The 18,317-nt window shown below is 39.9% G+C and overlaps 1 protein-coding gene across 1 annotated transcript; it reads left to right on the top strand.

The window, feature by feature from the left end:
* The first annotated feature begins 16,202 nt into the window (after positions 1 to 16,202).
* Positions 16,203 to 17,597, top strand: LOC107227333. Its single transcript, XM_015668446.2, has one exon. It carries the CDS (start codon positions 16,203 to 16,205, stop codon positions 17,595 to 17,597), a length of 1,395 nt encoding a protein of 464 aa, XP_015523932.2.
* Positions 17,598 to 18,317: the final 720 nt, after the last annotated feature.

An 18,317-nucleotide genomic window follows, 5' to 3' on the forward strand; every position in this document is an offset into this window, starting at 1 on the left:
GTTCTGCACTCAAATTGAGATATGGAAATGAACACTTGACGAAACTGTACACGGCTCAATTACAGACAAGAAGACAAGGACGAGACGAAGACCTCGCGTCTCTTAGTCAAGATATTGAACGGCTTTCTCGTATAGCTTTGCCAGATCACGAGCCGTCTCGTAATTTATTAGCAACACAAGCTTTCTTAAATGCAATCAATGATCCGGAAATCAAAATGGCCGTTGGAACATCGGGCCTCACTTCTCTGAGGGAGGCAACGGCCAAAGCCCTTGAGGTGGAGGCAATGAGGAAACAATATTTTGGGCTGAACAAGCTTCGTCGGATTGAGGTGTCCGAAAACACCTCAGAAAGACGAAGTTTTGAACACTCGGAGGAATCAAAACCTAAAGATTATAGAAATAAAAATAACAATACTAATTTTGAACTGAGAAATCGAGGTTCTTTTCAAAACCAGCAAAACAAGCGTGTAAATAAGAACGCGGTCATGACGAGTCAAACCGGCTTGACCTGTATATTTTGTAAAAAAACAGGCCACGACGCCAATCATTGTTTTCTAATTAAAAAAATTAGTGGAAAACCGATGCAAGGCTCGAATACAAACTCTTATAATTGGCGTAAGAAAAATATAGAAATAAGGGAAGCAAATCCTCAATCGAGTTCTTCAACAGGAACTCACCCAAAAAACTAATTTCAGATGATTTGTCAGGGCGAAAATCATCGCAGATTGTTGGAAGTGAAAGCCCTCTTAGAGAACAGTTTTTAATTAAAAGTCTACGACAGTCTGGTCTTTACGCGCGTGGTACTGTTAATGGCGTCGATTGTCTATGGGTAATAGACACGGGCGCGGAAGTAACCGTAGTTCGATCGGATCTCTTTAAATCCGATGACCAGATTGTTCCCTCTTTTTCTCTGCGAACAGCCACTGGAGAGACGACCCCGGTTTTGAGACAGGCTACTGTCCAAATTAACCTTTTTGGGTGTATCGACTCTCCACATAAGGTTTTTATAGCAGATATAGAGGATGAAGGTATTTTGGGAATAGACTTTCTTACAGCTCATAACTGTGTTATCTCGACTAAGAGAAATTCACTAGCTTCAAACAATCGCGAAATAACTCTTTGTACAAATAGAAATGGAATTTACTGGACTCCTCCTAGAATTCGGGAAATAAAACTTTCAAAGGATGATTTGCAACAACGTTTCCCTTCACATTTACAGAGCCTTTTTGAGAAATCTTCGATTTCGTTAAATTCAGCTCAGGTAGAATCGTTTAAATCTCTTTTGCTAGAATTTATAGATTCTTTCGCCAAAGATAGTGGTGATAAGGGCCGATGTACTTCTGTCAAGCACAAGATCGACGTCGGAGAGAGTTCGCCAATAAAACAAGCTCCACGAAGACTTGCTCTCAACGCCCGAGAAGAGGTGAAGAAGCTTGTGGAAGACATGCTAAAGAACGATGTGATTGAACCATCGTCTAGTCCCTGGGCCTCACCAATCGTCCTTGTTAACAAAAAGGACGGATCCAAACGATTTTGTATCGATTACAGGAAGTTGAACGATATAACGAAGAAAGATTCTTATCCTCTACCCAGAATCGACGAGACACTCGACCTGATAGCTGGTGCAACTTGGTTCAGCACCATAGATCTTCAGAGCGGATACTGGCAGGTCGAAATGGATCCTCTAGATAAAGAAAAAACAGCTTTTGTTACGGGTTTAGGAGGATTATGGCAGTTCAAGGTTATGCCGTTTGGTTTGAGTAATGCCCCGGCTACCTTTGAACGAATGATGGAAGCTGTTCTCCATGGGCTCACTGGCAAAATATGCCTTGTTTATTTAGACGATATAATCGTTTTTGGCAAGAACTTTGAAGAAGAAGTTCGAAATCTCAGACAAGTTTTCGCTAGGCTGAAGCAAGCAGGTCTGAAAATGAGCCCGAAAAAATGCCATCTGTTCCAGAAAGAAGTAGGCTTCCTCGGACATATCGTTTCAGCACAAGGTGTGAAGACCGACCCATCCAAAATAGAGAAGGTTTCTTCTTGGCCGACACCTAAGAATAAAGAACAAATTCAAAGCTTTTTAGGCCTTTGTACGTATTACAGAAGATTTGTAAAAGGTTTCGCTAGTATAGCTAAACCTCTCCATCATTTGACCGGAATCAAGATTCCTTTTGACTGGACCCCGGAATGCGAAGAGGCTTTGAAGAAATTAAAAGAAAATCTTATTTCTTCGCCGATTTTAGCTTATCCTGAGGTCGAAATTCCTTTTATTTTAGATACGGATGCCTCTCTTTCAGGAATAGGCGGGGTTCTGTCACAAATTCAGGGAGGTCAGGAGAGAGTGATAAGCTATTTCAGCAGAGTTTTGAGTAAAACCGAGAGGAATTATTGTGTCACTCGTAGAGAGCTTTTAGCTGTCGTTAAGACCGTAGTACATTTTCACCATTATCTGTACGGTAGGAAATTTTTGATACGTACAGATCATGCTTCTCTCAGGTGGCTACTTTCGTTTAAATCTCCCGAAGGTCAGGTAGCTAGATGGTAAGAAAGGCTCGGTCAGTACGATTTTGATATTCGTCATCGAGCAGGAATTCATTATGGAAACGCCGACGCTCTCTCTCGTAGACCCTGCGAGGAAATGCCAGAGTGTAAACAGTGTGCACGATTAGAGAAAAATCGTGACCCCTCTCTTATAATACGGAAGATTTGTTTCGAAAATAATCAGGAGGAATGGAGAAAATCACAACAAGAGGACGACACTTTGAATCAAGTGAAGTCTTGGAAAGAAGCAGAAACTCGCCCGGATTGGCAGGATATATCCTTAGCCGAGCCAGATTTGAAAATTTATTGGGCTTAATGGGACTCTATCCTTTTAATTGATGGAATTTTATACCGAAAATGGGAATCTGCAGACTTGAAAGAAATCAGGTGGCAACTTTTGGTTCCCAGGTCACGAGTTCCAGAGATTCTTGCTCTTTATCATGATTCTCCTGCAGGCGGACACTTCGCGTCAAATAAAACTCTGGGCAGAATTCGCAACTTCTACTTTTGGCCCCGTTGCCGGATGGACGTTGAAGATTGGTGTCCAAGATGTCGAATCTGCACGGCAAAGAAAGGACCTCGAGCGAAGGGACAAAGCTCTCTTCAAATTTACAACGTGGGAGCTCCATTTGAAAGAATAGCGATGGACATTCTCGGACCTCTTCCGATAACCCATTCTGGAAATAAATATGCTTTGGTTATTGCTGATTATTTTACTAAGTGGCCTGAAGTTGTTCCTCTCGCTGATCAAGAAGCCTCTACTGTAGCACAGGCATTCGTTAAAGAGTTTATTTGTAGACACGGAGTTCCTCTAGAACTTCATACTGATCACGGCCGAAATTTTGAGTCAACCTTAATGAAAGAGGTTACTCAGATTTTAGGGGTTAGAAAAACTCGTACAACTCCTTTGCATCCGCAATCTGACGGCATGATAGAGCGTCTGAATCGGACTTTGCTACAATATTTGTCGTCCTTCGTAGAACAGAATCAGAGAGACTGGGACTCCTGGATCCCTTTCTTCCTCTTATCTTACAGATCTGCGATTCATGAGACGACGAAGCAGACGCCAGCCCTCATGCTTACTGGAAGAAATCTTCGACTTCCATCAGATTTAGAGAAAGGCCCTGTTCCTGTGCAAAGACAGCATCAAACAGATTATGCCTTTTTATTACAACAACGTTTAGAAGAAATTCATCACTTTGCTAGGAATAGAATTTCTATGGCTTCAGATAAATTAAAAACTCGTTATGATATTCGAGCCAGAGATTTGAAATTTAATCCTGGAGATTCTGTTTGGCTCTTTCAACCTCGAAGACAGAAAGGACGATGTCCAAAGCTACAAAGAAATTGGGAAGGCCCTTACTTAGTGGTTAACCGGATAAATGATGTTGTTTATAGAATCCGAAGATCTCCTCATTCGCGTCAGAAAGTGGTTCACTTGGATCGTCTTGCTCCTTTTGAAGAGGATCAACCTGGAACAGTCTCTCCAAGACCAGGAACATCCTTCGAGGTTAGATCTTCAAACGAACACCCTCTTCGACTGTAATCGATTTGGCCTTCTTTACAGTCGGTCATCGATTGGGAGAAGAATTTACCTTTTGGAATTCGTTTGAGTAAAACTCGACCGCTTACGATTATTATAGAAGGAAATATCGGATGCGGAAAAACAACTTTCACCAAGAGGATTTTAGCAGATCGCCAGGTCTGTACACTTTTAGAACCTCTTGAGGAATATCGAGATGTAGGTGGAATTAATCTTCTAGATTTGATGTATCAGAACCCAGATCGTTATTGCTATTATTTTCAGCATTTCGCTCAAATGGTTATGTTAGATAGACATCTGCAGACGACTTTATTGCCTGTAAAGGTGATGGAAAGATCGATATTCAGTAGCAATTGTTTTGTAGAAGCTCGTCGAAGGTTAGGTAATTTTCGCGACTTCGAATCTCATTTATTGACAAAAAATTTTGATCTTCTCATTCGCTCGTCTGAGCTCAGAGTAGATTTGATTGTTTATTTGCGAGTTTCCCCAGAAACTTCTTTGCTCGAGTCAGTTCCCGTTCTCGTGAGGAAGAATCGAGTATTTCTTTGGAGCTACTCAGAACTATTCATGAGGTTCATGAAGATTGGCTAGTGAAACAAACCTTTTCTTCTTTATCGGCTCCTGTTTTAGTTATCAATGCAGAAACTACGGCCGATCAAGTTTTTAAAGATTTTTGTACTTCCTTAACATGCGGATAGTATATAGTTAACTTAAACTTGCTTTATTAAGGGATACACTTAATTAAGTAAAAGACATAAAAATGATAAAATAGATTTTCTTCATTGAAAAATATGAAGATTGTGAAAGGTTATGTTTTTAAAAAAAATTAATTTTCTAGCAATCGATATTTTGCGTAGCTGGACTCCATTTTGTAGGTTCGAGGCGTGATGACGCTTAGACGAAATTGGGTTTTGGTCGGCTCGATTTTACTACGTCGAACCTAATGTTGCTTCAAGCGTTGCTCTAAAAATAAGAGAGAGTGATTTTAAGATGGGTTTGCTCTTTTCATTTGGATCTTTTAAATTAGAATTGAATCATTTCTTTTGTTTGAAAGACTTTTCAAAGAGCTTACATTTACAATCGTTGAGAAGGAGCCAGATTTCAGCGCGACTCCAAGGACAGTTGTCGTGTCGATTAGTCTCGAGTCTTGGTCAAGTACCTTTTTCGGGCTCGCGCTTCGTCGATGGGGTGCCGAGCAACAGGGAAGTAGCCTTGTCCGACACACTATCGACGAGGTCTGGGGCGGCAGGAAATTGATTGGAAAAATGGGAGGACGCCCCGGCCGGCGTCCATGCCGGCCGGAGAGCCACAACGATCTGATATTTTCAATAAGAGGTTGTTTGTTTTCAGGAGATCTTTTGTTTTCTTGAAGGTTTTGTTTCCTTCTAGAAATTTCTTCTTCAGAATCGAGTTTTGTGTCGGATAGGCTTTGATTTATTGATGTGAAAAGAGCAACGATTATTTTTCAAGGTCGATGAGCGATTGCTTGATTTTCACATTTTATTAACCTCAAGTGTCAGTTTTTGTGAGTACTTTTTCAGGTTATTTGACACAGCCTTTTCCCATCCAATCTTTCCCCGATTCCTGAAGATGACTGGTGGTCTTATTTTGAAGAAGGATGGAGAAATGATTCAGATAAGATCGTTTCTTTTCTTTTGAATATATATTTCATTTATTTTATTCAAGTATTCTCCCAAATTCACTTAGTGAATTTGAATTGTTATACCACCACTCACATTTGTCCTCCAAACTCTAGGGTGTGCTGTCTCAGAAGAAGCTTTGGATTCAGTCACCCATTCCTTTTCCCTGTTTCCTGTGCCGGTTCTCAGAGGGAATCAACTTTTATGTAGCCTAGGACCCAGAGTTCTTCCATGTATCGTTTCCCGCCTCGTCGTACATCTGTGTTTGTTTCACCGCACTATTTTCCCTAATGAGGAATGGATTTTCTTTTCGACGGCGATCCGGAAGATTTGTTGTCTTCAAATTCATGAAGCCACATGACACTAAATAACACTTACCTTTGTAAAAACAAGGCACATAAATTTTTGGAATTATTTAACGCTCAACTATCTGCTCAAGGTTTTCTGTGGCTTACCTTGAGACTGTGGGCAAATGCCAGATACTAAAAAAGGGAGTTCTTAAATTTTTAGAGCCACAGCTCCAACTCACCTTTGAGCACTGACTACTAGAATACTTTTATGATTGTTTTATCTTTCCCGAGTCGGGACGACTCTTTTCCTCGGGGGGGAGTAGTGTTACAAAGGGTGAAATCACCCGTTTTGCCCCCTCTTTAATGATCTAGTAGTCAGCATAGATAAAAGACGTTTATCAACCTCTTATGTCTTTAAAAAGAATGAGGTTGCTGCGCCAACCGACATTATTGTAAAAACAGTCTTGTTTCAGACTTTGAACGAGAAACACATATCTTGCATTGAAAGCATTTTTCACGATATTTTATTCACGCTCTTAATTTCATTTGATTTGATAATAAGTAAACTCGCGGATCCATATTTTATTAACGTAACGTCAAAGGACGTTACAATACTTTCTGAAATGATTTATTCGATCAAGCTTGATCGCTAGGTTCGATAGTTCAATGATTCTTAAGCAATTCGCGGTCGGCGCGACGGCCTCGAGGTTTCTACAACCTGACCTACGTCAGGGCTACTCCAACTTCACATAACCTAACTTGACCCAAGACACTACAACCCAACTCAATATAACCTATCCCAACTCGTGACTGTACAACCTAGCTAACCTAATATAACTAAATCTTTTGCAGGTTTCCCGGTCACATGAAAGGACTTCCGTTTTTTCTATAGACGGGGAAGCTCTTGGTAACATTCGCTCATTTTACTTGTTCTGTCGTCTACTGGTTCTCATTTTGTTACACGTACTACTTCTCATGCAATATAGGTAATGTAACCGGGTCTATTCATGTTTGAAAATACGAATTCACTAGATTCTAGCGGAGCTGTCGAGAGTGCGGTATACATCACATTTTCCAATTCGCATGGTTGTAGTACGATGATATTATGTAAAGCAGTAATTTGATTTCAGATATGTCTTTCAGGACAGATTGATTCAGAATTAACGTACGTGAAAATACTCATATTCCTGGCCGTTATAAACATTGACACGATTCACAATTCCATCAGTTTTACACAATTCATCAACTCTATTCGATATGCAATTTTTATGAAAATTCCTAGTATCAACTTTTACCCATAAAATTACGCAGCTGCCAATTAATAAGGAAAAATACATCGCATCAACGAATCGGTTGATAGAACAATAATGTGCTAGAGATTCATTGATGTGTTTTGATTTTGATGGCTAGCAGCATCCTTTCCATAAACTTTCCACAGATTTGGATGATGCAGATAAACATACAACGCGTGAATTCTGCAATGACCAGACTCAGTTGAGTTTGATGACTGGCAACGACGTTTTCCACATGAATACGTTGATTGCTGGTAGAAGCTCAATGAAACTCCGCTACCTGCAAATAAGCATTCCTACTCACACCTATGTAATGCAAATATTTCGAACGAGGATTACAAGCATGCTAAAAATGTTTGGGAAGAATTGCATTTAGAGCCAATGGAGAACTATAGAGATTGATAAATGCAAAACGGTGATCTGACCAGATGTCTCAGAACATATGATTTAGATCCGTTGCACTACTACACAGTGCCGGGACTTGCTTTCGACGCTATGCTCAAATACACGGGAGTAAATTTACAATATTCTGATCGACACGCTCGGGCAATAACAGGTTTGTGGGGAAAGATTTTGATCCGTGCAACGTGGAATCGTATCTCATGTATTTTGACGTAATCAATCCATACGGTTCGTTCGAGTGGTGGCATAATCTCATCGATATATCAACTCACTCGGACGATCCACTGATCGGTAACATCCTGAACCGATGGATATCCGAATATCCTATAAAGCTTCACAAGAATTATGAAGATTTTGATTTTTCTGTCTCGAGCATTTCGCACCTCGGGTTCTGATGAAGGATGGGAACAATGGAAAAATCATGACCGAACTCATCGGGGATTCACGTAAAACTGAGCACATTCACCATCAAAGTGAGCAAACGTGTCAAGGAATCCGAAAGTGCAACGTTGAAAACCGTCACGTTTAACGATTATGAGCACCGCATGGGGAGGCTTACAGAGAGTTGGTCCATACCACAATGCCTAATACGTAGTAAAAAACATGAAGTGAGTCCCATTGTACTGAAAAATTGACGTTGAGTGTGCAAGACTGTAATATGCAACTGGTACCTGGACGAACAGGCGCAATACCTCGAGGGGTTCAACACCACTCCTACAATGAACTGTCCATAGGATAAAACTGAGGGCATAGAACCGCTGTAAGGACAACCCATCATCAAACAGAGATAGTTCTTCAACAACACGATAGATCCGTGTGAAACTATACACATTTACCACCACGGTTGAAGACGAGACGATACATATCAACGTTATCAAAGTGAGCAAACGTGTCAAGGATGCAAAAACTGCAACGATAAATAACATCACTTTCAATGATTATAAGAACCTTTCGAGGGGCTTACCAAGAGTTGATCCACCCCACAGTGTTCAACACGTAGTAAAAAACGCGAGGTCAGCCCCAATATACTGAAAAATTGATCATGAGTTGACATGACGGTAATATGCAGCCGATACTTGGGCAAACAGGCACCAGAACTTGGAGGGTGTGCTGCAACCCCGCAATAAACTAGCCGTAGGCTGGAACTGAGGGCATAGAACCGTTGCAAATATATGCGTTTGAAACCCAGGGCGATACTTCACGAAGCAGAGACGTTTTGCCAGCAATACGATATTGAGCAGATCAAAGTTTTAAAATTCGAATACCATGTAAATTCATGTATTCATCAATCATTTATTCATTCAATAATAACGTGTAGAACAATTATTTGTATTTATTTGTTTACCACAAGTAAAGTTACCAGAAAATGGAAAAAAGTTTCCAGAAAACGAAAAAAAGTTTTCAGAAAATGAAAAAAAGTTCCCAGAAAACGAAAATATATTTCCGAAAATGAAAGAAAGTTCACCAAAAAATAAAATGAGCATTAATCGTGTTAAAAAATCATAGATCATTATGACTATTATTATTATTATTATTTTCATCATCATGATCATTATTTTCCATTCTAGGCAGCCTAGTGCAATTAAAGCTTCATTATTTCCAGTTCGTTATTATTGACAATTCACGTTAAGAGACCATACATATAGTTCTATTATTATTCTCAAATTGTTTTTTTTTTTCCTTATTAGTAATTACGATTTTCAATCATTCTTTCAACTATTGTTCTTATTGTATGCACTGTATTTTTTTTGCATTTTCTTGAGGCCGTCACATGATTTCAATCCTACGGCCTGTCTAATAAATTACATTACGTTACATTAACATCTTCATAATCATAATCATAATCATCATCATTATCATTATCATCATTCTTGTTAATGTTCTTGTCATTGTCATCGTCATTGTCATTGTCATTGTTATTTCTATTATTATTGTTAATATTGTTATCATTTTCATCGTTGGTTTGACGTCGTTGTCGTCGTCGTCGTCGTCGTCGTCGTCGTCGTCGTCGTTCGACGACTTCCGCCTGCAGCTTTGGGGGCGATACAGCCACCCGTAGAGCCAACCGAAGCTCCGCGCCACGGCGTCGAACGCGTACTACAATCATGTAGACTCTAAATCCAGGGGGAATTACTACGCGAGCAAGGACAGCTCCTGCGACGACCTTGGAAGAGGCGAGGATCGTGGTCACCCTCGACTGCGGTAGAAAGGGGATGCAGGCGGCCTTATTGTCGATAATGCTGAACCCTGGTAGCAAGAGGCACCTCCACCATCTCCTGCCGTGTCCACAGGCCTTCAAATTATAATAATAATAATGATAATGATGACGACGACGATGACGACGACAACGACAACAACAGCAACAACAACAATAATAATGATAATGGATACGAAGATGACCTTCTGGCCTCACATACAACGAGCAGCTCAGAAGGCGGCTGAAAGGATAGCATCCCTAAGCCGCCTGATGGCAAACACAAACGGACTAAGACTGGGGAAACGGAGACTTTTGATATCGACAGTAAACTCGATCCTCCTCTGCGGTGCGGAGATCTGGGCAGACTCCCTACAGACTGAGAAGTACTGTCACGCAATGACGACGGTACAGAGACGAAGCGCGTTGAGGATCGCTTATTCCTATCGGACGGTCTCAGCACAGGCCGTTCTGGTGGTGGTGGGCGTGATTCACGTGGACCTCCTCGCGTTCGAGCGCAAAAGGGTCCACGGGAGAGACGCAGACGTGACCCGACGGACTTTTTTTCATTTTCGCAAAATTTTTTTCGGATTCTGGAAACTTTTTTTCATTCCCTTGTTACGTCCTCCAGACTTCATATTCCTTTCCCACGCTCTTAGTTACCTTACGCTCTGTAGTCTACTCTTATCGTTCGCGAGTCAGCAGGTTCGCCTGTAACTAGCGGCTAGCTTGCCTGCTACATCCCGCAAAACCAGGCAGATCCATCCCAGCGCTCAAGCAAGACACCTATCCCTCCAAACCAAGACCATACCTTTTTCCCTTGACCGACTCCGTTGCATTGACCACTAATAAACAACTATATACTTTAAATCGTTTACCTTCCCTTATTACCGATCCCTTTCTATTCCATTCACTTCCTGCATTGGGAGTAGTAGCACGCGAGTCCATAGTCGACGTGAACGGACCCTACAATAGACAAATAACACCTTGGCTGGGCGTGGAGTAAGCTCCGATTACCGCTCATCGGAGCCTACGCAATCTACCCCGTAACATTCTGAAAACTTTTTTTCGTTTTCAGGAAACTTTTTTTTCATTTTCAGAAAACTTTTTTTCGTTTTCTGGAAACTTTTCCCGTGCTAAACGAATGACTATGAATAATTGCTCAATATATTATGATACATGAATAAATAATTGATGAATACATGAATTTACATAGTATTCGAAATTTGAAACTTCGATCTGCTCAATATCGTATTGCTGGCGAAACGTCCTTGCTTCATGAAGGATCGCCCTGGGTCCCAAACGCATATATCTACAACGGTTCTATGCCTACGGCTAGTTCATTACATGGTTGCAGCACACCCTACAAGTTCTGGTGCGTGTTTGCCCAGGTATCGGTTGCAAATTACCGTCTTGTCAACTCATGATCAATTTTTCAGTACATTAGGGCTAACCTCGCGTTCTTCAATACGTATTCAACACTGTGAGGTAAATCAACTCTTAGTGAGCCCCTTAGACGGTTCCTATAATCATTGAACGTGACGTTATCTATCGTTGCAGTTTTCGTATCCTTGACACGGTTGCTCACTTTGATAATATTGATATGTATCGTGTCGTCTTCAACCGTGGTGGTGAATGTGTAGAGTTTCGCACGGATCTATCTTATCGTTGAAGAACTATCTCTGTTTGATAATGGGTTGTCCTTACAGCAGTTCTATGCCCTCAGTTCTATCCTATGGTCAGTTTATTGTGGGGGTGGTGGTAATCCCCTGAAGGCATTGCGTCTGTTTGTCCAGGTACCAGTTGCGTATTACAGTCTTGCTAACTCAACGTCAATTCTTTAGTACAATGGATCTCACTTCATGTTTTTTACTACGTATTAGGCATTGTGGTATGGACCAACTCTCTGTAAGCCTCCCCATGCGGTGCTCATAATCGTTAAACGTGACGGTTTTCAACGTTGCACTTTCGGATTCCTTGACACGTATGCGCACTTTGATGGTAAATGTGCTCAGTTTTACTGGAATATCCGATGAATTCGGTAATAATTTTTTTCTTTATCAGAACCCGAGAGTAAAATGCTCGAGACAAAAGAGTGAAGCTCTATAGGATATTCGGATATCCATCGGTTCAGGATGTGACTAATCAATGAATCGTCCGGGCAAGTTGATACATCGATAGGATTATGCCACCAGTCGAACGAACCGTATAGATTGTTCACGTCAAAATACATGAGATACGATTTCACGTTACTAGGATCAAAATCTTATTTCATGAACCTGTTATTGACCAAAGCGTGTCGATCAGAACATTGTAAATTTACTCCCGTGTATTTGAGCATAGCCTCGAAAGCAAGTCCCGGCACTGTGTAGTAGTGCAACGGATCTGAATCAAATGTTTCGAGGCATCTGGTCAGATCACCGTTTTTCATGTATCAATCTCTATAGTTCTCCATTAGCTATAAATAAAATTCTTCCCAATCATTTTTAGCATGCTTGGAATCGTCGTTTGGAATATTTGCATTACATACGTGTAAGTGGAAATGCTTCTCTGCAGGTAGCTGAGTTTCATCGAGCTTCTCCCAGCAATGAACGTTTTCATGGGAAAAACGTCGTTGCCAGTCATCAACCTGAACTGAGTTTGGTTATCGCAAAATTCACGCGCTGTATGTTTATCTGCATCATTCAAATATGTGAAAAGTTTATGGAAAGGATGCTGCTAGCCATAAAAATCAAAACGAATCAATGAATCTCGAGCACATTATTGTTCCATCAACCCATTCGTTAATGAGATGATTCTTTCTTATTTATTGGCAGCAGCGTAATTTTATGGGGAAAAGTCGATGCGTATCAAATAGGGTTGATGAATTGTGTAAAACAGATGGAATTGTGAATCGTGTTAATGTTTATAACGGCCAGGAATATGAATATTTGTACATACGTTAATTCTGAATAAATACGTCCTGAAAGAAATCTAAAATCAAATTATTGCTTCACATAATGTCATCGTACTACAACATTGCGGATTGGAAAATGTTGTGATGCATACCGCACTCTCGACAGCTCCATTAGAATCTTCTAAATTCGTATTTTCGAATATGAATAAGCCCCGTTACATTACTTATATTGCATGAGAAGTAGTAAGTGTAACAAAATGAGAACCAGTAGACGACAGAACAGGTAAAAGCAGCAAATGTGACCAAGAGCTTCCCCGTCTATAGAAAAAACGGAAGTCCTTTCATGTTACCGGGAAACCTGCAAAACATTAAGTTATATTAGGTTGGCTAGGTTGTACAGTCTCAAGTTGGGATAGGTTATATTAAGTTGGGTTGTAGTGTATAGGGTCAAGTTAGGTTATGTTAAGTTGGAGTAGCCTTGACGTAGGTCAGGTTGTAGAAACCACGAGGCCGTCGCGCCGACCGCGAATTGCTTCAGAATCATTGAACTATCGAAGCTAGCGATCAAGCTTGATTAAATGAATCATTTCAGAAAGTATTTCATCAATTAAGATTAGGTTGGGTAGTCTCGGATTAGGATAGGTTATATTAGGTTGGGTTGTAGTGTCTTGGGTCAAGTGAGGTTACGTTGGGTCAAGTGCTACCGTCTTAGGTCAGGTTAGCTCTTACTCTGCTGGGTTAGGTCGGGATGGAGCTACAGAAAGTGTCCGAAAAGCCGAGGCAAAGAAATTGAGATCGCGTCGCTGCGTGCGAAATTGTATCCATTTTTCAAACTTCACTGAGTTGACGAGTTATAAAAGTACATTGTTGGATAAGAAATAAAAAATGATTCTCGAATTAGAGAAGATTTCTGTAAGTACCAAGTTTCATCATCTTGCTCATTATAAATGTTTTCATCGAAATATGTTTGAGAGTTTTTGAATCGTTCAATTATTTGTGTTCATACGTGCAAAGAAAAAGTATTCAAGTTTCGGGAATTCTTCATTTTGATTTATTGTTAATTGTTTATGATAGTGTTCTGCGGCACATGGTTTCCGCTTTTTTTATTCGAAGTGTTTGTGTAGCATTTTTATCAAAATATGGTTGTTTATCCTTGTTTACAGTATCTGCTGTGGACTTCGGAGTCCCTAGGGTGGGTCTGTATAAAGGATTTTGAGAAACGCTGCCAAGGCGGGGCGGAAATTCGAAGCAAAATTTCATATTTTCTAGGGCTAGCTGACGACCGCCAATGGCAGGGTGACGATTTCATAGACTTTTCCGGCATCAGATGCTTGATAGATGGGTGGTGGGGGGCAACGCTGCCCCTTCAAGGATTGGGATCACCCGGTGTGGTACGCGCCGAAGGCAATATGGGCGGTTTAACACACGAATTACTAAACATCTCCCCTAATGCCTCTTCTTTGAAATGTTTTATAACGCAAACAACGGGTTATATATCGACCCTTGATGTATCATATTTGATTGTGTCCATGAATCAAAACTCATTTCCTCTCCAAATAACTTGTAAGTTAGTTATAGATTATTTTAAGGTTCAGCTGTGAATTTTTTCAAGTAGAGCGTCGTATATCTTGGTTACATAACGTTGGTAAAATTTGGTTCGATGTTGTGTCGTGATCATCTTGTTTGGGGATTCTTCCGAGAAATTTTCAATGGTATTTTGTTTTACTAAAACGTTTGTGCTATTCGGAATACCGTTTATTGTTAGCATTTCCGCGTTTTGATTTTTATTTTGTGCTCATCTAGTATCGCTTGATTGACTCGGTATTTTTGCCAGATCGTTATCTATGCATGTACGGAGATTCAATTATTGCCGTTGTTGTTGTTGTTATTGTTATTATTATTATTATTATGATTGTTATTATTATTATAATTGATGATGATATGTTACACCTGTATGCATAAGGGAAGAGAATCTGGAGATATTTTGTATAGTTGAATATTTTATTGTAATTCTTGGACGATTCATAGTTTCCGTGTGCAAAATATGCATGCATCGGGTTGCAAGCCGGTGTGTTTACTGATCCAGGATTGTGAGTGGGGAGAGGTTGTGAAATTGATCAATATGGCTGTTCATGTGGCTAAGCAAAAATTGAAAACCCGCACACCCTCAACCACCGTTGGGTCATGTGATGGAGAAAAAAATCGGTCAACGAAAAGCAGCTAGTGGGCAGCGCGCAGTGGTGACTGGGTGGAGGGTTGCAGTAGTGGACCACCGCAGCCATCAAAGAATGAAAAAATCTTATGACATACAAGTCTGAGCCTGCACACCCCAACCCTAATCAGCTTGCGGCATATGATGGGAAAAATCGGTCAACGAAAAGCAGGTAGCGAGCAGTGTTTGGCGTGAGAAAAATCTTGTCTTGTCGACTCTTGACCGTATGCTTTGTGCACATACAGTTTTGGGGTTTATGACTCTTCATAGCGAACAAGTCCGAGCCTGCACACTCCCAATCATATGAGCGTGGAGCATGTGATGGGAAAAAATTGATCATCAAAAAAGCAGGTAGCGATCTCTTGAGAAAATTTTTCCAGCTCATACTGTTGTCGCGTTACATTTTTGCCTGTATGTCACGAGTCGTACACCCCATCAACGATTGGCTGATGGGTTTTTGCTCGGTGGAGGGTGAGCGTGTCTCCTTTCATACAAATCCGAATGGCTGTTTGAAACTTCTCCAGCATATTGGAAAATCTTTGGTACAGAAACAAGTGTTTGACAAAGTGAGTGGTGAAAAAAGGTGTTCATTCGTAAACCCGAAGACTTCAACGAGTTTCTACATTTGTGTGTATTTTACAGAATATATATAGTGCTACACCAATCCTCTTACGATACTGCGAATGTCGATTGAATTTCCGTAATGATTATCACATTTGATTAGTACGATAACGAAGTTTTACGATTTGTTTCAATTATTCAATACTCAGCATCATTGCCTCCCTTCCTCTTTCTTTCTCTCTTTTTCTCTCCCTCTCTCTCTTTCTCTCTCTTTCTCTCTTTACATCTATTTATTCATTTATTTTATTCATTACATTTATTTCATTTCGCCAAAGTCTTCACCAACATTTTACATGATCGATTAAGGAGATGGGCAGAAAATAACAAGCTTATACTAGAAGAACAAGCTGGATTTTGCACGGCGAAAGGTTGCCCAGACAAAGTGTTCTTGCTGCAAACGATAATACAAATGCAACTACGATTTCCTGACACAACGGCGTACATTCTCTTCATAGACCCCAGAAAAGCTTTCGATAAAGTACCTTATAACATCCTCTGGGCTTAACTAAAAAACAAAGGTATTAGCAATAAACTCATAAGGATACTCATCAACTTCTACAGCAAAAGCAGGATGCACATCAGAAAAGACCACCACCTGTCTGATTCCATTGACATAACTGAAGGAGTACTACAAGGCGACATACTCAGTCCGTTGCTGTTCATTCTATTTATTGCTGATATAATCAAATTCTTCGAGAATCGCGACGTCGAAGGACTAAACCTGAACAATCTTTGTCAGATACTCATGTTATTATATGCTGATGACATTGCCGCTTTATCTCACTCTGCCTCAAGTTCAGAAGCAACACTGAAAGTATTGAAGGAATACTGTGACATAAACGGCCTGGAAGTCAACATCAGCAAAACAAAAATAATGGCCTGTCGTACATCAGGAAGGATCAAGAAAAAGGATAAAGGCTTTCAATTCAAAGGCAAAAGTATTGAGGTGGTCAAGACATACACATATCTGGGTGTTGCGTTATCAAGCAACCTGCAAGGAGATATAGCAGCCACCGAAGCATCCAAAAGAGGCAAACAAGCAATCGGATCAACCTACTTAATTCTTTCTAGGCTCGGAGCAGAAACTTGGCTTAGCAAAAAGAAACTCCATGACAGCATGATCAAAACAACGCTGCTATACTTAGTGCACATCTGGGGTCTCAGGAAAGAAATACTAGACAAACTTGAAGCAACTCACCTGCTTTATTTTAAAAGAATTTTCCATCTTCCTGTCTGTACGCCACATTATCTTCCACGCCTTGAACTCGACATACCACACATTTCTCCAGAAGTACTAAAATACGCATACAACTGGGTAATTAAAATACTAGACATGAGAGAAGACCGACTGTCCAAGCTCGGCTTGACTAGACTTATTCAACTATCTGCCAATTACAAAAGTCCAAACTTGAACTGGACCTTACCAGTTAAGTCGTTGCTTTCTCTCATTGGTGAAGAACAAATGTTTGAGGACATGAACGCAACTCATTGGAAGGTAAATAAGGACAGGATCCTCAACAAGTACCGCTCTTTCCTGAAACTTCAAGACCTTAAACGCTACTCAAAGTCTGAATCATGTCAAACACCCATACCAAGGTCGCTAGAAGACTCACTCCCAATATACCTGACAAGAGGCTCTTTCCACACAATAACACCTAAACTACAGCTAAGAGTCGCCAACATATACTCGTGCAACATATCAACGAAGCTGGGGGTAATTAAATTAAAACCGGCAGAATTATGCCGCTTCTGTCACAACTCAGAAAAGGAAACAATAGCTCACTTTCTGATAAACAGTACATTCTTAAGCTCTCTTCGCTCCGAATACCTGCAAATATCCAAGGAAGTTAGCGACCATCTCAACTTAATTATAATTTTAGATGACCATTCCACATCTGGCTTCAAAAATTTATTAAACTATTTAACAGCGTGTTCAGAGTTATTCAATAGTATCACGCCAAACTAGTTCTGTTTAACTCAATACACATTACTTAACGGCCTTAAAATGTATATAAAGTTTTCTATATTTTTTATTTTTTTAATTTTTTTATGCTCAAATTTAAACTTATTTGTAACATTATACGATCTCATAAAAAAAGTGTATCAGAGATATGTATCTTAAAAAAATCACTTTAAATAAATAATAATAATAATAATAATAATAATATTCATTTCATTTATTTTATTTGTTTTATGAATTTTATTTTATTTATATGATTCATTTTATTTATCCCATTTATTTTATTAATTTTATGTTGAATTTTCATTTATTTTATGTATAGAAAGAAGATTTAATATATTATACATAGACTTATATACGGCTATCGTGCGACTACGACGACATATAAGCGAAGACAATCTCTACTCGTACAGTACAGCCCGGCTTCCCGCAGCAGTGTATGCGTGCAGGTAACGGTGGGTATACATCACTTGACCGTTCGCTCTATGAGCGATAACAACAAGAGACAAATATAAATATAGGAGTAGAGATGTGTGAGCAAACATTATAAATTTACCCCTTCTTCACCTATATTTTCAACACGAGCTCTTAAATTTATAACGTTTGTTTATTTATTCAACGTTCATCAGTTTTCTGAACTTTCCAAATTTTTCTTCGCACAATGCTTTAGTGAACACATCTGCTATATTATCATTGGTGTTAATCTTGACAACTTCGATCAAACCT

The sequence above is a fragment of the Neodiprion lecontei genome, chromosome 3, assembly GCF_021901455.1.
Source record: "Neodiprion lecontei isolate iyNeoLeco1 chromosome 3, iyNeoLeco1.1, whole genome shotgun sequence".
NCBI lineage: Eukaryota > Metazoa > Arthropoda > Insecta > Hymenoptera > Diprionidae > Neodiprion > Neodiprion lecontei.